Source organism: Oncorhynchus kisutch, linkage group LG4, assembly GCF_002021735.2.
Source record: "Oncorhynchus kisutch isolate 150728-3 linkage group LG4, Okis_V2, whole genome shotgun sequence".
NCBI lineage: Eukaryota > Metazoa > Chordata > Actinopteri > Salmoniformes > Salmonidae > Oncorhynchus > Oncorhynchus kisutch.
Genome location: NC_034177.2, coordinates 74,461,154 through 74,483,716, shown reverse-complemented (window position 1 = coordinate 74,483,716; position 22,563 = coordinate 74,461,154). Strand labels below are relative to the sequence as shown.

General features: G+C 44.4%; 1 protein-coding gene across 5 annotated transcripts in view; it reads left to right on the top strand.

Moving 5' to 3' along the window:
• LOC109889982 (serine-rich coiled-coil domain-containing protein 2) overlaps positions 1-22,183 on the top strand; it is a 77,219-nt gene extending 55,036 nt beyond the window's left edge. Inside the window, exons 6-13 of one of the 5 annotated variants that reach the window (XM_020481892.2) lie at positions 3,319-3,430; positions 3,735-3,924; positions 5,477-5,548; positions 5,630-5,722; positions 6,622-6,750; positions 8,506-8,628; positions 13,694-13,778; positions 18,544-18,749. In XM_020481892.2, coding sequence (XP_020337481.1) covers positions 3,319-3,430; positions 3,735-3,924; positions 5,477-5,548; positions 5,630-5,722; positions 6,622-6,750; positions 8,506-8,628; positions 13,694-13,778; positions 18,544-18,635 — 896 coding nt within the window. In that variant the 3' untranslated portion in view covers positions 18,636-18,749. Of the gene's footprint in view, positions 1-3,318; positions 3,431-3,734; positions 3,925-5,476; positions 5,549-5,629; positions 5,723-6,621; positions 6,751-8,505; positions 8,629-13,693; positions 13,779-18,543 lie in introns of all 5 variants that reach the window. The other 4 variants (XM_020481889.2, XM_020481888.2, XM_020481893.2 and 1 more) reach the window with 4 other exon arrangements.
• The last annotated feature ends 380 nt before the right edge of the window (positions 22,184-22,563 follow it).

The window sequence follows — 22,563 nt, the reverse complement described above, 5'->3', positions numbered from 1 at the left end:
GGGCCTGGAAATGTACTGGCTTAAGCAGGGGGACACGTCTGGCACTGCAAGATTTGAGTCCCTGGCGGCGTAGTGTGTTACTGATGGTAGGCTTTGTTACTTTGGTCCCAGCTCTCTGCAGGTCATTCACTAGGTCCCACCGTGTGGTTCTGGGATTTTTGCTCACCGTTCTTGTGATCATTTTGACCCCACGGGGTGAGATCTTGCGTGGAGCCCCAGATCGAGGGAGATTATCAGTGGTCTTGTATGTCTTCCATTTCCTAATAATTACTCCCACAGTTGATTTCTTCAAACCAAGCTGCCTACCTATTGCAGATTCAGTCTTCCCAGCCTGGTGCAGGTCTACAATTTTGTTTCTGGTGGCTCTTTGGTCTTGGCCATAGTGGAGTTTGGAGTGTGACTGTTTGAGGTTGTGGACAGGTGTCTTTTATACTGATAACAAGTTCAAACAGGTGCCATTAATACAGGTAACGAGTGGAGGATAGAGGAGCCTCTTAAAGAAGAAGTTACAGGTCTGTGAGAGCCAGAAATCTTGCTTGTTTGTAGGTGACCAAATACTTATTTTCCACCATAATTTGCAAATACATTCATTAAAAATCCTACAATGTGATATTCTGGATTTTTTTTCTCATTTTGTCTGTCATAGTTGAAGTGTACCTATGATGAAACTTACAGGCCTCTCTCATCTTTTTAAGTGGGAGAACTTGCCCAATTGGTGGCTGACTAAATACTTTTTTGCCCCACTGTAAGTGTTTTGTGGGTGTGTATAAGATTGTTAATTGTCTCTGTTGATGTTAACCCCTGAGAGTCCTACTGTCTGACTGTTGGCCTTAGCTTAAAGCCTTCTTCTTTGGTTTGATGTCTTATTCAGTACAAATCAGTGAATGTGTTATGAGATATGTGTGTGTGTGTGTGTGTGTGTGTGTGTGTGTGTGTGTGTGTGTGTGTGTGTGTGTGTGTGTGTGTGTGTGTGTGTGTGTGAGAACAAATAAAAGTCCCCTAAGTTAACCTTGTCCCATGAGGCAATGTTTGTGTATGCTTGGCACAGTGTATACAGGACTCTGCTTACCAGAATGGAATGGTATTGAACACATCAAACAAATGGAAGCCACGTTTGACTCCATTCTAGGGCTGACCCCACTTAGTCGACTGGTCGATTGTTTGGTCGATAGGCTGTTGGTCGACCGAGATTTCTTTAGTTGGGCAGTAGCAAAAAAAACACACACAAAAATCATGATGTACAAGACACCTGTCTATTGTGGAGGCTGTGGGGACGCCATAGTCCATCAGTCTAAGACGTGCTACTGAAATTGTATATTGTTATATTATGTAAGAACAATGGTGCAACACAAATAAAAATGTAATTATTTTAAAACAAATGTGCTTTCTCCCACGTTCGATTACAGCCCTTGCCTTAATTGTCTCAGAAAAGTGAGGCGAGAGGATACCCTCTCGCCTCTGAATTAGGTCCATAATCAATAGCCTAAGTGTTAAATGTGCCTGGCTTCATAAATCATCCATATACAGTGCCTTCAGAAAGTATTCAGACCCCTTGACCTTTTCCACATTTTGTTACATTACAGCCTTATTCTAAAATTGATAAAAAATCCTCAGCAATCTACACACAATACCCCATAATGACAGGTTTTTTTTTTTAAATGTTTGCAAAAAAACAGTAGTACCTTATTTACAAGTATTCAGACCCTTTGCTATGAGACTCAAAATTGAGCTCAGGTGCATCCTGTTTCCATTGATCATCCTTGAGATGTTTCTACAACTTGATTGGAGTCCAACCATCTCTGCAGCACTCCACCAATCAGGCCTTTATGGTAGAGTGGCCAGACAGAAGCTACTCCTCAGTAAGAGGCACATGATAGCCCACTTGGAGTTTGCCAAAAGACTCTCAGACCATGAGAAAAAATATTCTCTGGTCTGGTGAAACCAAGATTGAACACTTTGGCCTGAATGCCAAGCGTCTGGAGGAAAACTGGCCCATCCCTAAGGTGTATCACAACCGTTCGTGACTATGAGTCCCATTGGGCGCCGCACAATTGGCCCAGCGTCATCCGGGTTTGGCCGGTGTAGGCCGTCATTGTAAAGAAGAATTTGTTCTTAACTGACTTGCCTAGTTAAATAAATCTTAATTAAAAATGTATGTAAAAAAATAAATACAAAAAATAAGGTGAAGCATGGTTGTGCCAGCATCATGTTTTTCAGCGGCAGGGACTAGGAGACTAGAGCAAAGTACAGAGATTCTTGATGAAAACCTGCTATGGAGTGCTCAGGAGCACAGACTGTGGCGAAGGTTCACCTTCCAACAGGATAACAACCCTAAGCACACAGACTAGACAATGCAGGAGTGGCTTCGGGACAAGTCTCTGAATGTCCCTTAGTGGCCCAGCCAGGACCCGGACTTGAACCCGATCGAACATCTCTGGAGAGACCTGAAAATAGCTGTGCAGCAACGCTCCCCATCCAACCTGACAGAGCTTGAGAAGACTTGCAGAGAAGAGTGGGAGAAACTCTCCAAATACAGGTGTGCCAAGCTTGTAGCGTCATACCCAGGAGGACTTGAGGCTGTAATCGCTGCCAAAGTGCTTCAATAAAGTACTGGGTGAAGGGTCTGAATACTTATGTAAAAGTGACATTTCAGTTCCAAAAATGTTATACATTAGCAAACATTTATAAAAAACAGTTTTTGCTTTATCATTATATTGAATACACGGGTATTGTGTGCAGATTGTAAAAACAATTTAATCCATTTCAGAATAAAGCTGTAACGTAAACAAAATGTGGAAAAAGTCAAGGGGTCTGAATACTTTCCGATCGACAGAAATAAGATTGATCCTGCTTGTGTTACCTATATGTGTGTTTGTTTAATAGCCTACTGATTCCGTGAGCACCAAGCCTCACGCAACCACATGTCGAATACAATCAGAATTGGCTGTAATTATGTAGCACGATTAACACTGTTGATGTTCTGTGGTGGTTGCTGCAGCAGGGAGGAGATAGAGACAACGGGTGTTAGTCACACAGTCATTCTGTCTTTTTTTAACACAGCGCAGCAAGTCTTTAAAAATATTTTGACCCATTGATTCGTCGAAAGAACACTTGGTCGACAAAGATTTGTTTTTGTCGTGGACAGCCCTACACCATTCCATTTATTCCATTTCAGCCTCCCACCAGCCTCCTCTGCTGTTGCAAAATATAGAACCACTAACACACACACACACACACACACACACACACACACACACACACACACACTTCTAAGCTACCTTGTGGATGACCCATCTATCTATCCATCCATCCATCTAGACGCTGATGAGATGGCCCATTCTGACCGCTCAGAGAGGGGGGGACGAAAGGGTCACTGGAGGAGGAGGCAGCCTCGCTGGAATGGACTAGACCACTTCCATAATGACAACAGGTGAGACTCAGCAGCTGTTCTACAGCATGAAAATGGCAAAAAAGACCAAACACAACATAGTCTACTAGGTGTGCTGTATTCATGAATATAAAGCTGCTGTGTGAAATATGATGTGCCATTATCGGATATTTTCTGGATAAAGCCAGAGTGCATTTGGTAAGTGACTTAATTTTCCCATTTAAGCCTCGTCAATGTGGCAAAGGTCCTTCTCTTACTGCCTCTCCTCTTTCTATAATATAATAACACATGCTCCTCTTTTTCTCTCTCCTCTCACTCTGTTCTCTCTCTATTCATCCTCTCCCAGGGGTCCAGTGTTCCAGCAGTATGAGGGTTACACTTGTCATGGAGGGTTCATGGTTGGCCCCCGTCCTCTTCCTCCTGTAGGTAGACACGATGGCTACTCGGGGGCGCTGGACGAGCTCACACTCAAACACATGGCCCAGGACTGCAGCTCTGTGAAAAACAAGCTGCTCAAACTCAAGAGTTTATTACAGGTAACACACACACACACACACACACACACACCCTCAAAGGCAGTCTTTAGGAACTCAATACAATTCCAATCTAATCACTTAGTTGATTTGAGCTATTTACTGACTAAGCAAGTGGAAATCACATCTTGTCACTGGCGTCAGCTCCTTTTAGAATCAAATAGATTTAGCGTCCAATAAAATGTCACTTGATTAGGATAACTATGATGTCAGGTTAGAGTTTTTCATTTGCCAGACGGAGGCTGCACATGTTTTGTTAAGCAGTAGCTTTATAGGAGTTTATCACACATCAAAATATCCAGGTGACAGAAGGCTTCTGAAGTTTAAAGGCAGTAGAAATATGCACTGCCACATGCCAGTCACAGTGACCCTTTAGGCCTGTGTAGCAGAGATGCACTGGTTTAATCCATTTTGTGATGTAGAAAATAGCTGCTGGCTTTACTCTGAATGCCATGTCTCATGCCCATGTCTTGAGAGTGAGCAACAGTTCAGCTGTGGCACAGGTTTTTTTATTCTGTGTGTCATCATCTCTTCTTACCTGTTATTACTCCTGGAGCCAATCCTCCTCCCTTTTGGTTACCTGTGGTTCCTTAATCACTTAATGGATCTGTCAGATGAAGCATTCCATTCAACAGAGACACACACACAAACACACAGAGTCAGTGATGTGATGTGTGAGACAGTTAATCAGTAGTGTACAGCTTTTGACGGTACAGCGTCTCTGTCTGGCCCTATAGGACCCCATTATCTATGTTAGTGTCAGGCTGGGTGATATTGGCTTTGCCCTCACAGCCCTCAGCACATTACATTGCTCCAAAACAAGTCAACTGTGCCCAAAGAGGGTCTGTGACATGACAAAGCACCACACAGCCACTCTGTGATAGTAATTTGATTTGCTTGTCAGAGCCTAGAATATGTTAATTATCTCCAAAAAAGGAACATCTTTTATTCTGACCAAAGTGAGTATAAATGTGCGTTATTTGTACCCATATTTGATTCATGTTAATTTGACCTCTGACTGTGCAAAATGTAGAGATCGTAGCAAACGGGACGGGACGGGGGACGGGGGTCATAACAGGCCTACCTATGCAAGATTCGTTACACTAAGTAATGCTGTTGCTGTTGATTATAGTCATCTAATTGCTAAATGACAAAAATGTCTAATTGAGAAAGTCTGAAAGTATGTCTGTCTGTTTGTTGTCTGTATTTAGCAGGGTAGTTTGGCCTTGGGCACCATTAGATGTTCTCTTCTTAATGATCTTTCTTTGGAGCTGTGATGATGTGCTGTGGGCAGCAGCTGTAGAATGACGCTATACTTTAATCGTAATTGATCTCGCTGAGCTACGAGCAACTGGCTTTATCAGTGTACCCAGCTGGCTATAGGCTAGCTAGAGCAAGGCCTGTCTACAGAAGACATTACAGAAGAGGCTCCAAACTTAGTAGCAATTAGTAGTGTCATTATAATCAACTGTCAATATCCATACAGCTAGTCATGCTGTCTGCCCCCATGTAGTATAGTTCAGAATACTGAAACGTGTGTGCTTTGTGTTTGTAGATGGAGGATGGAGGCCCAGAGCTTGTGAAAGAGGGCGAGGAGGTTGAGGAGGATAACAGCACAACTATACAGGTACAGTCAGCCACATCCAGGAACCAAGACAAGTAGCATTGTTAGCCATGTTCAGAATGAACCACTGTGTATGTGTTCCAGTTGGAGGAGCTAATGAAGGAGGTGCGGGAGCTCAGGGAGGAGCTGAGGGATAAGGACAGGACAATCACGCAGCTCACACGACAGCAACAGGCGGTGAGTCTCCAGGAGGGGTCAGTGAGACAACTGCAGTCATTCTCTGCCAGTGCGTTTGCCTCCATCATAATGCAACACATTACAAGTGGGAGTTGTATTTCTACGAATTCCATAGTCAAGACACCGACATACTAGCCTCAGTTATGTTTGCTTTCACATGGATCCATCAGTGTTGTGACGTTCATTAGTGTCCAGGGCCTAGTGTGCTCGTTAGGTAAACAACCAGACTGTCCACTGACATTATTCAAATTCCCCATGTAGAGCAATAGCAAATGTCAGAGCAACGTAAGGTACAGTAATAGCAAATGTCAGAGCAACATCAGTGTTCCAACCGCTCTAGCTCTCCCAATTAGGGGGAGGGGGAGATATAATAATAATTCATTACTATGGAGAGAAATAGTAAGGGAGTTACTGATTGAATAGTAGATGAGAGAAAGAATAATAGAGAGAATGATATAATTAGCCAAATAGGGAGTAAGAAATACTGAATGCTCTGTGGGTTGAGCTGCCAGGAGTTCATGCAGATGTTCTGTTTTACTCATTAGCAAAGGGTGGTTGGTGTTGTTTTTATTGAACTGTGAGGAGAGAGACAGATGTGGGTATGTTGAATTTTAATGTAGCTCAGCTTAATTGATTATATGAAGTTACCAATTGGATTGAATATTAACCTCCCCTCATCTGACCTTGGTGCTCCTGGAATGAATACATTATTTAACGACAAACTGTGAATTAGCAACTGATCCACTGCTATAGTCTAAAGTTGAAAACCCACTGGGAATGACCTCCATAGTATTAGAGTTAATAGGGTCTAGTAGTTTTTGAATACCAACTCACCTTAGTGGATCAGTTGTTATTGTATTTTCCTGATACATTAGTGGTAACTCTCTCTCCTGCCCCAGTCTGCTCATGTTGACCAGCCTGGGAGCTGTCACTGTCACCAGGGGGCACCGTCGCTGGAAGAGGACAGACAGACGCACCAAGACAAGGCCACACAGACCCCCTGGAGAGGACAAGGAAACAGCCATGCTGTGAGTACACCTGTATAATATATACCTGGAGAATGGAGACCCACAGCCAGTCTCATCTGTCCACTGCTAGTCAGTCATCAAGTCAGTCCATCACCTATAGTCCCCTTCCTCCCATTCAACTTACTCACTGGTACTACACCTCCAGATCCCCCACCCCATCACCATTGTCCTAAATGGTGGAACCACTTAATGGATAGTGAGACTGTCTGTGTGTTTAAGCCGTCAGCCCTCAGCCATCTACACACAAGGCAGGTGTAGTGGCTACCTCTTTTATCTTTCTACCTCTGTATTTGTCATTCTTGCTTATTCTTTCCCTATTTAATTATTATTGTTTTCTCTCTCTCTCTCTCTCTCTCTCTCTCTCTCTCTCTCTCTCTCTCTCTCTCTCTCTCTCTCTCTCTCTCTCTCTCTCTCTCTCTCTCTCTCTCTCTCTCTCTCTCTCTCTCTCTCTCTCTCTCTCTCTCTCTCTCTCTCTCTCTCTCTCTCTCTCTTTTTCTCTCTCTCTCTCTCTTTCTTTCTCTCTCTCACTCACTCACTCACACACTCTTTCTCCACAGACAGTTCAAAGGGACTGTTGGAGCAGGTGGAACTTTGGCCCAATATTTGACCTCTGATGAATTATTTCATTAATAAGATGAGGTCTAAGGGCGTTCCATAGTGACATCGTGTGAGATAAGTCATGCTTCAATCACTGTACCTGCTAGCAACATGTGTCCCACATCCGAAGTTACATCCATAATCTGTAGACGGTTCTGATTGGAGAATCGCCATTGGCATCACATTCCATGTTGTATCCTCACTTTGTGTACACACTGGTCTGTGTTTCACACCTGTGTGTTTAGCTAATCAGTCTTGCAGTAGAGGAAATGCGTCCGTGCAAAACCAGAACAAAACATTGGCATCCATATTAGATTTTGATTTGTGGAGGGGTGTGCATCTAAAAACTGGGTTTAATAGTTTCTTGTTCACTGATCGCCGATACAAATGGCGATTCTCTAATCAGAACCGTCTACCAATTATGGATGTGTCTTCGGACGTGGGACACATGTCGCTAGCAGGTACAGTCATTGAAGCATGACTTATCTCACATGATGTCACTATGGAACGCCCTTAGACCTCATCTTATTAATTAAATAATTAATCAGAGGTCGAATATCTTCTCTGATCCTAATTACTGCCGATACTGTTGTTGTGTGACATCCAGGTCCTTGCCTACCAGTCTCTTTTTGAGGTTTACCCAATACACTACTGATGATCAGGATGTTGTCAGGGCTTTCTGATCTCTTATGGAACGGGAGTCTTCTACACACCACACTTGAATAGATTTAACGTAGTCCACATTAACTGCAGAAGATATGAATGGTACTCATGGTATGAGATATAACTCCCTATGGCTTAATTGATACACTGTTAATGCAATGCTGGGATTCGAGAGCGACAGAGAGAGTGCGCATGTGTGCCTGGAGGTTCAGGATTGAAAGATGACAGGAGAAGAGGTCTCTGAACAAAGGGCTTAGACAACAGGGGAATACCAAACGGCCTCATTAATAATGTAGAAAATCAAACAGGCAGGAAGAATAATAGAATGCAACACCTTGTTTCGTCACACCAAGACAAAAGGCTAATTACTGTCTTCCTGTCTCTCCTCCTCAAACTTTTCTATTTTCTTTTCTTCCTTCTCTCTCCTTTCCCCTCCCTTTCTTTCTATCATTATCGAAGTGGTAATTAGACACTATGCTCTTGTCATCCTGTCAGCAGGAGGGAGAGAGGGAGAGAGGTAGAGAGAGAGAGACCCCAGAGATTCCACACTCACCACCCTGCCCCCAGCTACCACCAGAACGCTGCTGCTTTGTAAAACAACTTCATATTATCAGACAGGTGCAAATTTAATTGCCAGAACTACCGAAGTAAACATTTGTGTACAGACCTGGGTTGTATCACTTTTCTTGGTGCTGTCCTCAGTCTAGCGAAATACTTTTCATCTAGTGGATGATACAAGGTACTTCAGGACACTGCTAGCAGAACTGCTAATGCCCTGATCATTTGTAATGAGCAATGACACCATGCTCTACAAATAAGGCCTCAGACCAGTTTGTAAGATGAAAGGGGAAGTGAACACTTTACTAGTATAACTGCTTGTGCTTTGCTTCATCATGAACAAATCAACAGCAGTATGCACACCTTATTACTGCTTCACACTGACATGCTAGGCCAAGACACTGTTAGCATGCTAATGACATCATAATGAAAGACAAATCCATCTACTAACGGGTCCATCTACTTGTGTGCTTGAGGCCCAGACAAAATCAGTGGACATGTGGGGCAGAACATGGCTAATGAACTGAATGTTTTCTTCTCACAATTTGAATCAGACGAGGTGCAACTAATGAAAGTGTCATTACAAATGTGTGAGAGATTTATTGTTAAATAGGTTGATGATTTGAAATAGTTCAGGGAATGTAATACACACGAAAGCCCAGGCCCAGACAAAATAGTGTTAAAGTTCTGTGCTGAACAATTATCTGGTGTTTTTACAATTTCCAATCCTCCCTCATCTAGCAACACCTGCCACTGTTGTGGAACAACTCAACAAGTATACCCATTCCTAAAGAATCTAATACCTCTGTGCTGAATGACAACTGCCCTGTCGCCTTGACATCCTTAGTAATGAAATGCTTTGCGGAAATTTGAAAAGCCATGTCCTCAACCCTTTTCATTTAGTCCAGTAGAGGAGTTGATGATGCCGTTTTTACGCTCCTCAACATGATCTATAGATTTTTTTTATTTGACCTTTATTTAACTAGGCAGGTCAGTTAAGAACAAATTCTTATTTTCAATGACGGCCTAGGAACAGTGGGTTAACTGCCTGTTCAGGGGCAGAACGACAGATTTGTACCTTGTCAGCTCGGGGATTTGAACTTGCAAACTTCCAGTTACTAGTCCAACGCTCTAACCACTAGGCTACCCTGCCGCCCCTAGATATCTAGAGGGCGCCAAGTTTGTTGACATTTCTTCTGCCTTTAACACAACCCAGCCGTACATTCTGGCACAGAGACTCACTCGTAAGGGACTTGGGGGTGGGGGGTTGTGGCTGTTGGACTTCCTGAGCCAGAGGTCAAGGTGGGTCCCCGTGTATCAGACCAACGCACCACCAAGACAGGCTCCCCACAGGGATGTGTTTTGTCCCCACTCCTGTACATCTTGTACAGCAAGTATTCACGTTTTTAAAACTTTTTGTATTGTTTGTTGGTTTGGAAATGCCACTGTCAGACAGAAAATATGCTGAGAAGGATTATTACCACAGCAAGCAAGGTACTTGGAGTCAAACAGACAGGCCTGGATGAGATCTTTAAGGTCAGGGCCCTCAGCAAGGCTCACAAAATACTTTTAGACCCAAACCACCCCCTGTACCTGGACTTTGAACTACTCCCCTCTGGGTGCAGGTATAGGACACCCCCGGCATGAAAAACAGAACTGGACAATCATTTGTGTCAGGTGTGATATACCTTCTAAACAGCTCTGGTTAATGTTTCGATCTGATCCACCCAGTAAGGTCAGCAGGCTGGACTTCTTTCAACGGTATACACTGTATGTAACTGTTATTCATTTTTTTATTGTCAATTTGTATTTAAACACCACTTTAAGCGTGTACATGATACTGCAACAACATTTCACTGGGACAATAAAGTCAGTAAAGTAAAAGTGTTCCCCCTGAACTGTCAGACATGGGAAGTAGCTACGTCTTCACCCCAGAATGTTAGATGAAGATGGGAAAGCTCTCCCTGATCTGCAGACAGCCCAATAAAAATGCCAGTCACTGTCAGCTCTAGGCAAGCCCAGGCCCTCTTTCCCATTTCAAACTTTCCTTTCTGCAAATGAAGCCGTGGCAGGTGGCCATGCAGAAGGGTTCTGCTGTAATTGTGTTGTACAAGAATGACAGGGAGGAGGTTGATCAGAAACCTCATTTCTCATCCACTTCCCTAACCGTGGGGGTATTTGAAATAGCGCGGGGCCCCCCAGGGAGTCCAATCTCTTTCACCCTAGATGCATATATGTCCCTCTCGGCTTGAGGAGATTTGAGCAATTTAAGAGCCGGCCCCAAACAGTCAGGAGAACCTGTTGACTGTCATCTCTGGTTAACGTAGCGCCTGCGGCCGCCCCTCCACTCCTCTTTTACCCAGAATGCTTTTATGTTTATGGCCAGTTTGGGACTCTTCAGGTGGGATTGGGGCGGTTATTGAGGACAGGCATTCGCCCTCACACACAGACAAACATTCTGTCTGATTATTCAGTGCTAAACGTAATAGACTGTGGGAAAGAGCGAGTGAGAGAGACACCGATTGAAAATAAAGGAAGTATTGGAGAGAGGTTCACATAAGTACATCATGCATTTGAACTTGTATGCCTTTCAAAAGTGTTATGTTTTTGCATTGACATCCTAGAGCAGGGAAACAGAGAGTGAGGATGTAAGAGGAGACAAATAACAGACAGAGTGAGCGATGTGGTCTTGGTGGTAGCGGTGGGAGGAACAGTGGGGTACAATTGATTCTGGCTACTTGCTGTCTGCTGACTGACATTGATGTCTGTCCCTGGCTGCAGAGTGAAATGGAGAGATTGGGTTGATAACCCTTCCTTCTTCCTCCCTGCACCCCTTCACCTGGGAATGAGAAGTCAAATTAAGCACTAGTTCTGCGACAGGGTGACTGGCTTTACAATATGTGACTCTACCTTTCTTACTTTTGGTCTTTACAAAGTATTTTGTAAAAGTCTTTACAAAGTCGAAACGTCATGCCACTAACGTTAGCATGTTAACAGGGTGTGTGTTTTTTCATGCTCATCGACGTCATGCTTCCTACTCACACAATCGCTCATAACATGGCTGGATGTCTTGTGGAGAAAACAGTGTCTATCAATGTCAGTGTGTGTCAGTCAGTGTGTGTGTCAGTTTCAGTCAGTGTGTGTCAGTTTTAGTCAGTGTGTGTCAGTTTCAGTCAGTGTGTTTCAGTCAGTGTCCGTGTGTGTCAGTTTCAGTCAGTGTGTGTGTGTCAGTTTCAGTCTGTGTGTCAGTTTTAGTCAGTGTGTGTGTCAGTTTCAGTCAGTTTGTGTGTCAGTTTCAGTCAGTGTCAGTGTGTATTAGTTTCAGTCAGTGTGTGTCAGTTTCAGTCAGTGTGTCAGTTTCAGTCAGTGTGTTTCAGTCAGTGTCCGTGTGTGTCAGTTTCAGTCAGTGTCAGTGTGTGTCAGTTTCAGTCAGTGTCCGTGTGTGTCAGTTTCAGTCAGTGTCCGTGTGTGTCAGTTTCAGTCAGTGTCCGTGTGTGTCAGTTTCAGTCAATGTCAGTGTGTGTCAGTTTCAGTCCGTGTGTCCCCGTTTCAGTCAGTGTCAGTTTCAGTCAGTGTGTGTTAGTTTCAGTCAGTGTGTGTGTCAGTGTGTGTTAGTTTCAGTCAGTGTCAGTGTGTGTTAGTTTCAGTCAGTGTGTGTGTCAGTTTCAGTCAGTGTCAGTGTGTGTTAGTTTCAGTCAGTGTGTGTCAGTCAATGTGTGTCAGTGTGTGTGTTTGTGTGTGTGTGACTGTCAGTGTGTGTCAGTGTGTGTGTCAGTCAGTGTCCGTGTGTGTCAGTCAGTGTGTGTGTCAGTGTGAGTGTCATTCAGTGTCAGTGTGTGTGTCATTCAGTGTCAATGTCAGTCAGTGTGAGTGTCAGGGTTAGTGTCAGTGTGTGTGTCAGTCAGTGTGAGTGTCAGTGTAAGTGTCATTCAGTGTGTGTGTCATTCAGTGTCAGTGTGAGTGTCTTTCAGTGTCAGTGCCATTCAGTGTCAGTGTGAGTGCCATTCAGTGTCAGTGTGAGTGCCATTCAGTGTCAGTGTGAGTGCCATTCAGTGTCAGTGTGAGTGTCATTCAGTGTCAGTGTGAGTGTCATTCAGTGTCAGTGTGAGTGTCATTCAGTGTCTGTGTGTGTGTGTGTGTGTGTGTCAGTCATTGTCAGTGTGTGTGTGTCAGTCATTGTCAGTGTGTGTGTATCAGTCATTGTCAGTGTGTGTGTCAGTCATTGTCAGTCAGAGTCTCTGTCAGTGTCTGTCAGTCAGTGTCTCTGTCAGTGTCTGTCAGTCAGTGTCTGTGTGTGTGTGTGTGTGTGTGTGTGTGTGTGTGTGTGTGTGTGTGTGTCAGTGTGTCTGTCAGTCAGTGTGTGTGTCAGTGTGTGTGTGAGTCAGTGTCAGTGTGTGTGTGTGTGTGTGTCAGTCATTGTCAGTGTGTGTGTGTCAGTCATTGTTAGTGTGTGTGTATCAGTCATTGACAGTGTGTGTGTCAGTCATTGTCAGTCAGTGTCTCTGTCAGTGTCTCTGTCAGTGTCTGTCAGTCAGTGTGTGTGTGTGTGTGTGTGTGTGTGTGTGTGTGTGTGTCAGTGTCAGTGTCAGTGTCAGTGTCAGTGTCAGTGTCAGTGTCAGTGTCAGTGTGTCTGTCAGTCAGTGTGTCTGTCAGTCAGTGTGTGTGTCAGTGTGTGTGAGTCAGTGTCTGTGTGTGTGTGTGTCAGTGTCTGTCTGTCAGTGTGTGTGTGAGTCAGTGTCTGTGTGTGTGTGTGTGTGAGTCAGTGTCAGTGTGTCTGTCAGTCAATGTCTGTGTCTGTGTGTGTGTGTGTGAGTCAGTGTGTCTTTCAGTCAGTGTGTGTGTCAGTGTGTGTGTGTCAGTGTCTGTCTGTCAGTGTCTGTCTGTGTCAGTGTGTGTGTGTCTGTGTGTGTGTGTGTGTGTGTGTGTGTGTGTGTGTGTGTGTGTGTGTGTGAGTCAGTGTGTCTTTCAGTCAGTGTGTGTGTCAGTGTGTGTCAGTGTCTGTCTGTCAGTGTCTGTCTGTGTCAGTGTGTGTGTGTGTGTGAGTCAGTGTCTGTGTGTGTGTGTGAGTCAGTGTTTGTGTGTCAGTCAGTGTATGTCACGCCTCCTTTGTCTTTTCTCTGTGCAGGGTGTGCTGCCCGCCCCCTTCCTCTCCCCCTGGCAGAGCCAGTACCAGGGGCCGCCCCGCACCAGCATGCCCCAGCGCAGACAGAGTGAGTCACTAACCCAACCCCCCTCTGACCCTCTCACTTACCCTTCTGTCTCCTTCTCTGCTCCCCTCAATTATCCTGTGTCTCTGCCCCCCTTGACATGTTTCTCTATATCATTACTTTCTTCCTTTAATATGATCTACCCATTAAAACTTGAATTCAGTTAGGAGGGTGAGTGGTGTTCTGTTCAGTCACCTGTGTGTTTGGGGAAATCAGTTGGTAGCAAGGTTGAGTGAGCAAACGCAACGGGTAGTTTTAGTAAATTGACTTGGATCGTTATCAGACACCCTAGTGTAAAGGAACAAGACTAGCTAATGCTTGGATGAGTTCAGTGACAGGGAGTCAAGACTCCGAAGAAGGGTGCGGGGGCAGTCTATTGGCTGCTCTTGTATTAGGATTGACAAACATAATGTGGCAATCCCGCAGTCAATCAAAGGGGTGCATTGACAGAGTTATGAGTCCACACACGATATTATCCTGTGTTTAGATGAGGGACGCAAAAACAGTTATACCAGTCGGCATAGCGGGACAAGAAAGCAAGAAAGACAGCGACGGCAAAAGCAAACGAGCAAGATGGAATGCGTTGCTATGGTGATCTCAGTAACCTCAATGACATTGACCGTCATGCTCTTATTGAAAACAACGACATCTGGTTTGCCGTCTACCTCGTACCATGTAAACACAGAATGAGAGTGAGAAAGAGGGAGAGAGATGAAAGAGGGAGCTGTTTTAATGTGTTGTAGCCAAATGCACTGGATTGAGCTTGTTTGCAATTAACCATTTAACCCTTGAATTCAGGTGTGATGTGAGTATGTCTGTCTTTTTCTGTGCCTGAATGGAACACTGAGTCATCATGATGGAATGGTTATTGGTCAAGGTATTTGTCTGCGAAAATGTGGATGCCAGTGAAGATGTCATCACTCAAGTGCTCCTTTTCAGCTACCTTACTATCTTAACCCTGTTTTAATCCTGTGTGTGTCTCTCTCCTCTCACTCTGCCTTCTGCTCGTCTTTCTCATCTGTCTATCGATCTCTCATCCCATCTTTCTCTCTCTCTCTCTCTCTCTCTGGGAATACCTTGTCAATGTTCTTTCTCTCCCTCTGTCTCGCTCTCTTTCTCTCTCTCTCTCTCTCTCTCTCTGGGAATACCTTGTCAATGTGTTCTTTCTCTCCCTCTGCCTCCCTCTCTCTCTCTGGGAATACCTTGTCAATGTTCTTTCTCTCCTTCTCCCTCTGCCTCTTTCTCTCTCTCTCTCTCTCTCTCTCTCTCTCTGGGAATACCTTGTCAATGTTCTTTCTCTCCCTCTGCCTCTCCCATAATGCCTTTGGCAAGGAATGGAGCACGTTGTGCATTACATCACTGACAAAGCGTGGTACAGTAACCGCCTAACCATCACCCTGGGCCCTGCACGCTGGCGTAGCATGACGTGGCACAATGAAAGCATGCCAGTGTTGATGTGCATCTGCATGCCTTGGCTTGAGTTTGGAGTCTACCTTGTCTCCCTGCTGGGCCTGCATTGCTCTGTTAAATGATAATGCATGCATCAATAAACATCAACCGTATTTTTAAATTGGCTTTCAAAAAGAAAGTACAACTCCTGAACAAGGCCACATGTATTTGAAGCCCCATTATCGCTGTTGTCAGCTTTCGCTGTCCCACTATGTAATCACAAACAGTTTAGCTAAGCCAGCAGTCGACAAATGAAAGCAATCAGGCTTCTCTCCCCCTGTATCATTGGCTCTAATCTGAGCAGTATAATATAGACAAAATTGAAATTGCCACTATTTTCGCAGCAACCAATATACGATTGTGCACTAAACTAGAGCTGAAATAGATAATGATCATCATTGGCAATATTCAGAGGGTTATAATAGGGGGATTTCCAGGGAGCTAAATTAGTATAATTTTTCAATTCCACAATATCTAGGTCCTTCTGCACTCATTATGCTTAAATCACTGTAGTTTTATTGACACAGCGGGATGGGTTGTTGAGATTGGTTTGATAGCCCGGGCAGATACTTGTAAATGGTGTTATAAACTCAAAATCACAGACGTAGAACCTCTTATTTATGCACTGGCCACTCCTGTGGGATAGAAAACTGTTCACTTGATTTCTCATTTAATTACACATTTCTGCTTTAGATTTCAATGTGGTGTGCTATTTTTTCATACATACAATACATCAGCAAAAGTATGTGGACACCCCTTCAAATTAGTGGATTTGGCTATTTCAGCCACACCCATTGCTGAGAGGTGTATAAAATTTGAGCACACAGCCATGCAATCTCCATAAACAAACATTGGCAGTAAGAATGGCCTTACTAAAGAGCTCAGTGACTTTCAACATGGCACCATCATAGGATGCCACCATTCCAACAAGTCAGTCTGTCAATTTTTTGCCTCAGGAAGCAACGTCAGCACAGGAACTGTTTCGTCGGGAGCTTCATGAAATGGGTTTCCATAGCCGAGCAGCCACACACAAGCCTAAGATCACCACACGCAATGCCAAGCGTCAGCTGGAGTGGTGTTGAGCCATTGGACTCTGGAGCAATGGAAACATGCTTTCTGGAGTGATGAATCACAATTCACCATCTGGCAGTCTGACGGACGAATCTGGATTTGGTGATGCCAGGAGAACGCTACATTCCCCAATGCATAGTGCCAACTGTAAAGATTAGTGGAGGAGGAATAATGGTCTGGGGCTTATTTTTTATTGTTTGGACTTGGCCCCTTAGTTCCAGTGAAGGGAAATCTTAATGCTACAGCATACAATGGCATTCTAGATGATTCTGTTCTTCCAACTTTGTGGAAACAGTTTGGGGAAGGCCCTTTCCTGTTCCAGCATGACAATGCCCCCTTGCACAAAGCGAGGTCCATACATTCATGATTTGTCGACAGTTGGTGTGGAAGAACTTGACTGGTCTGCACAGAGCCCTGACCTCAACCCCATCGAACACATTTGGAACACCGACTGCGAGCCAGGCCTAATTGCCCAACATAAGTACCCAACCTCACTAACGCTCTTGTGGCTGAATGGAAGCAAGTCCCCACAGCAATGTTCCAACATCTAGTGGAAATCCTTCCCAGAAGAGTGGAGGCTGTTATAGCAGCAAAGGGGGGGGGGGGACCAACTCCATATTTTAATGCCCAAGATTTTGGAATGAGATGTTCGACAAGAGGTGTCCACATACTTTTGGTGATGTAATGTATTTTGTTACATTTGTTGTTTTTGGTGGTTGTGCTTGTCAATGTCTAGAATGTTATGAAAAATGAATTGCAGGCAGGAGGTACTCATGGTAATCTAATAAAAAGCATAATCACCAAAGACAATCATGATGTTTACCATATCTGATTGGTGTAGTACGGGAGATGACCACCAGGTGGAGCTGTGGGCCTAGTCATCCCATTGCCTCTGTCAGGTTACTGCTGGAACAGACGCCTCCCTGGTGTCCTGTTGGATGTTTGAGGCGGACTGCCTTGGCCAGACCAGGGCCATCATAAGTATGTTCCGTTTGGCTTAGGAGGGATTCACACAGAGCAGGGTTGGGCTCAATTCAGTTTGTAGGCAGTCAATTCAGGAAGTGAACCAACAATACAATTCAATAATCGGAATATGATATTTCTTTTTAATGACTTCTCAATAAACTGAAAGGTAGAAGCAAATTTTTTTCTTCAGATTTTTAATTCTAATCACTTCCTGAATTGACTGCCCAACCCAGCCCCACCCTGACACAGGGCCCTGGAGCACAACTAGAGTACTGACTCATGCTAGATCATAAAGATGGCAGCCTCCTAAGGATTTGTAGGATTTAAGAGGATGATCATCACAAGATAGTCCCTTTTTATTGACTGCAGGTTCACAGACAATAAAGGACTTGAAAGCATGAACTTGTTAAGGAGCAGAGGAGGCTGGTGGAAGGAGCTATGGGAGGACTGGCTCATTGTAATGGCTGGAATGGAATACATGGAACGGTATCAAACATATGGAAACCGCTTGTTTGGCTCCGTTCCATGTATTCCATTCCAGTCACTACAATGAGCCAGTCCTCCTATAGCTCCTCCCAACAGCTACCTTTGACTAGGATGTATATAAGCCCACAGACCAGTTAGTATACCAGTCTGTTTTATGTCTACAGACATCTGGTTGATGTATGACCCTCAGGCTGTCTGAGAGACACAACCCCGACCACCACAACATCAAGCCTTCATTCCCCTCTCCCTGGATATCACCACAGGGTAAAGAAGAGTGGAGTATGGTTGCCCTCAAAACCCTGCTCTAACCATAGCCTTTCCTTGCTCCAGCCTGGTTCTCTCCCGACAGGAGAATAATCTCGTACCACATACTAACTGATAGGTCACCCTGAACTCAGGACCCACAGCTAGCAGCCAGCTGTGCTCTTCCCCGACTCTACCCAGTGTTAGATCTGCTGTTTGTCTGATGCACTGGCCTGTGCTAGGTGGGTGGGAGGACCACTGTTTGACTACTGCTACTACTACTCTCACTGATTGTTAGAGAGTACAAACAAGTCCTCAGGGCAAAGAATCTTGGCTCGCTGTCCACAGTCTACAGTTTTCACCCATTTTTAAGGGCAAGTTTTTGTTCCAAGAATGAATTGAAAAAGTGAATGGGGAAACCTCACCTGAAATTGTAGATAGAATACATTTACATTGTAAATGAACATCTTCATCAATTATAGACCTTTAAGAAGGATAACTCACTACTGGTGAATTGATAATAATGTGTATGTTTTTTGTTTTTCTTCCATAGCTTCAAATACTACAGCCTTCCAGCCCCAGCCACCACGAGCACCTCACCCAGGAAAGACTAGTAAAAACAGCCCTCACAGAGGGCCACAGTGACCCCCAGAGAAGGAGGAGCAGGGGAGATGGGTCCCCTTGCACAGACTCTGACCGCCCTGCTAGAAGCCCGGCCATGGGTGTCGACACTCCCCCAGTGCCCAACCCAGACGAGTTGAGTGTGCTACTCAGCACCCAGCTCAACATCAATGACAGAGAAGGGCCTGGGACCACGCCCAGCCCTACCCAGTGGCTCCCTGCAGCCAGCAGCCCAGCAACAGGAGCGCTGTCCAGGCCAGACGGGGGGCCGCGAGCCTCTCCAGAGGGCCCTGGCTGCCCTCGCGTCCTGCAGCGGCCTCGCCTCCACAAGCGTGTGTCTGTCCCAGCTCTGCCTCAGAGGTACACTAATGGCTCTCTTCTCCGATCAAGCTCTGTAGGACTGCTGGCCAACCACAGGACCAAGCAGCTGCCGCCTCCCTCCAGGGGTCTACCCTGCTTCAATTCTGGTCCCCAGGCAGTGGGCCCCTATCTGGGCCGCGGTGTGCTTGCTCAGCCCCGCACGCTGGGGGTCAGGAGGGACCTCGAGAGCACCAGCCCTCCTAGTCTGGAAATGCTAGACCTGGGACTTCTCAGAACTAGAGTCCTGGTTCCCCCCATCCTGTCACGCCTCCCCAAGCCAAAGATCCATTGAAGAGTTCACTTCATCAAATATATTGTATACTATACTGTATAACATCTCTCCTCTTCCACAGCCTCATGGTTATGACTGAGATACGTGGAGGGACTGTTTCTAACTGACAAATCTCCTTCATAAATTGTCCAGTTACTTACTTAGCAGCCTTTCATTGCACATAGTCATTATTTTTATATATATGACAAACATTCATATTTTTTATTTGGTAATCTCACTTGTGTGTTTTCTTTAAGAACGCCAAGAATGTACAGAATGCTCCGGTCAACTCTACTCACACTCACATGGGTCCTTCCTCTGGAACAGCAGAACATGGTTTGACCATGGTCTTCCATGACATCAGCAATGTTACATTTCCCCCAGAGGGTAAACATAGAATGACAGAAAAAAAGCGGGGGGGGATAAGGAGTGGAGCTTTCTGCTCAAACAGGGAAGTGGATTGAATGAAGAATCATTCAAAGAAAGAGGCTCAAACATAAACAGAATTCTCCTGAATAAACCACAGTTCATCTTGTCGTCCTATTCCACCTCTATGAGTATGTAAGGTGATGTGTGTCTGTGTGGGTGCTCTCCCTTTCCTTTGAGATCAACATCAGTGTTTATTGTATTTTGAGTTTAGAGCTAAGGTCAGTTTGAGGATTTGAGGGTTATGTTTATCTCCTCTTCAGAATAGTGGTTAACGTTTGGATGCATCCAGACATGGAGAGTGTGTTTAACAGTTTCTGACAGACTATGGCAGCTTCCATGAATGTGGGCTATGGCTGTAAGTTAATGCCTCTGGCACTCTCTGTTTTACAGTACCCATTAATACCATGCACACATGAAACACACACACACACACACACACACACACACACACCAAATACTCTCACCACTTTGGCGCTGTCCATAAATTCAAATCACTGTACACAGTAGTGTTGTTTCAAGTAATTTATTACAGTTAGCTAGATGGTCAACAGTGTCTTGTTTTTTCATTTAGTATAAATCCGACTGACTGAGAGATACACACACTTCTGGAAAGTTCTCATAGGGACATTGATCCATCTGTCCCCTACAGCAAGACAAGATGGGTGCCAGTGTGGTCCTTGGGGACTGAGCTGAGCCCAGGTGATGACAGGACTGTGTGTGTGTGTGTGTGTCTCTGTGTGTGTGTGTGTGTCTGTCTGTTTTGTGGGAGAGAGAATATTTGTGTTTGCCATGGTGAGATGTCCCATGCCATCCAGACCTGTCAGTCAATACTGCTTGGTAATTCCAAACAGAGAAATCAATAGGACCTTGGTTTTTAGTGAGAAGGGAGGATGTGTGTGAGTCTCTAGATACACCAATCTGGCAGTGTTTTCATTGGGTGTGTGTGTGTGTCAGGTGTACAGTATGTGCCCACAGGCCACAGAAATAAAGCCAGGGAGAAAGGGTAATGCTGTTCTCTCCATCAGCCAATCAATAGCTTTCATCAATTATTCTAAAGCAGGAGTATAACTATCTCGGGGGTCCAACAGGTCGATCTCGCATCCCGTACTCTGCCATGATGTGCACTAGGCCTAAACAGATAAATCGCTAGCCAAACACATTCGTCTCTTGCTAGGTGTGCACTTGAATTAAAGGGGAATCACACTCAAACGTATACATTTGTTCTTCTTTTTTCAAGACCTTAACATTTTTATTTTGATGTGATTTATGCATTGACATGGACTCTGAACATCCAATGTTGTTTTTCAATAAGTAATTGTAATTGTCTGAGTGAAACAACAGAAAAAAGTAAGCAAATAAATGAGTAACTCGCAGCATTTTTTGAAGTAGATCTCATGTTATAAATTGCCGGAGACCCCTGAGCTAGCTAAACCAGAACAAAGAGCCCACACTGCAACTGTAACAGTGTAACTTTAGTCTATCCCCTAGCCGGGTTCGAACCAGGGACCCTCTGCACACATCAACCACCACTCACGAAGCATCGTTACCCATCGCGCCACAAAAGCCACGGTCCTTGCAGAGCAAGGGGAACCACTACTTCAAGGTCTCAGAGCAAGTGAAGTCACCGATTGAAACGCTATTAGCGCACACCACCGCTAACTAGCTAGCTATTTCACATCGGTTACACAACAAAACAAGAGGAATTAATTAATTAGCTATTTCTATTACGTTCTCTTTAGTGGCAAATCTAGCAAGCCTTGTTCATCGTGTTAGTTAATGGAACATAGCTACCTGCCTATCATCATTAGGATATTATGCTTTACTTGTTTGTAGCTGTTGTTAAAGATTACAGATTACATGCAGGTTCAGTTTAGGATATGGTTGTCCACTCTACTGTTTGGTTGTCTGTCAAGGCTTTGGGCTTACTCTGATCACATTTCTAACAAAATGGGGGTTAAGTAATATTTGTAAATCTACCTACACTGTTAATGCAACAGGACTAGAGTTCTCTCCTGTTTCTCCACTACTTACACATAAACCACTAGACGGGTACACACCAGTTAACTCATTTGCTGATTACTTACTTAGTTACTAAAGTGTACAACCGTTACACCCGTTGTGAGAGGTATTTGTCTATCTTCAATGCTTAACATTTCTTGTTTCTGTATTTCATGTCAAATCACCTATCCACCCATCCTGCTGTAATACATTATCCCATTGCATAACGTGCAATATTGTAAGAAACAACAGCTATATTAACCAATATAGATACTGATATTGAAGCAACGCTATATGCCTAACAACTGTTGTTTACCTATATGCAAGTGGATTTTTTTTTTTAAGCTAATCAGCGATGCACTTTAAATGACAGTTGAGACGGAAGGAACACTAAACTGGAGATTTGTTAAAGATTTGACTGGATTTTTTCGGATTTTTTCCTTTCTCCGTTTGTACTCTACGTCACGTTCTCTCTCCTGGAGGTTGTGTGAGAATAAAGACTGTATCAAACTTGCCACGTCTGTTTTGAAGTCATTTACCTCAGGTCAAGCAGTGAAAGATGTCAAGTTGTTGTTGTGCAGGATTGCACTTATTCATGCTTTAAAGCAGGCAGCATCAAACCCTGTTATTGTGGGCCATTGTTGTCTGTTGCTTGTTTTCATCCAGGCCTTTTCATCAACTGATTCAGACCTGACATGCCAGATATATGGGTGTCACGTGGCATTTATTAATGTAATACTAGGAGGAAGAGAGAATGAATGATTCTGCAGCCAACTTCATCTAGGGTGACGGCAACCATAGAGAATTATAGGCCATATTAGCATGGGTACTGTAGTTCCATTTTAATGTAGTCAACTGGGTGGGACTTACAACTTCATTGGTTGATCGCTCCTG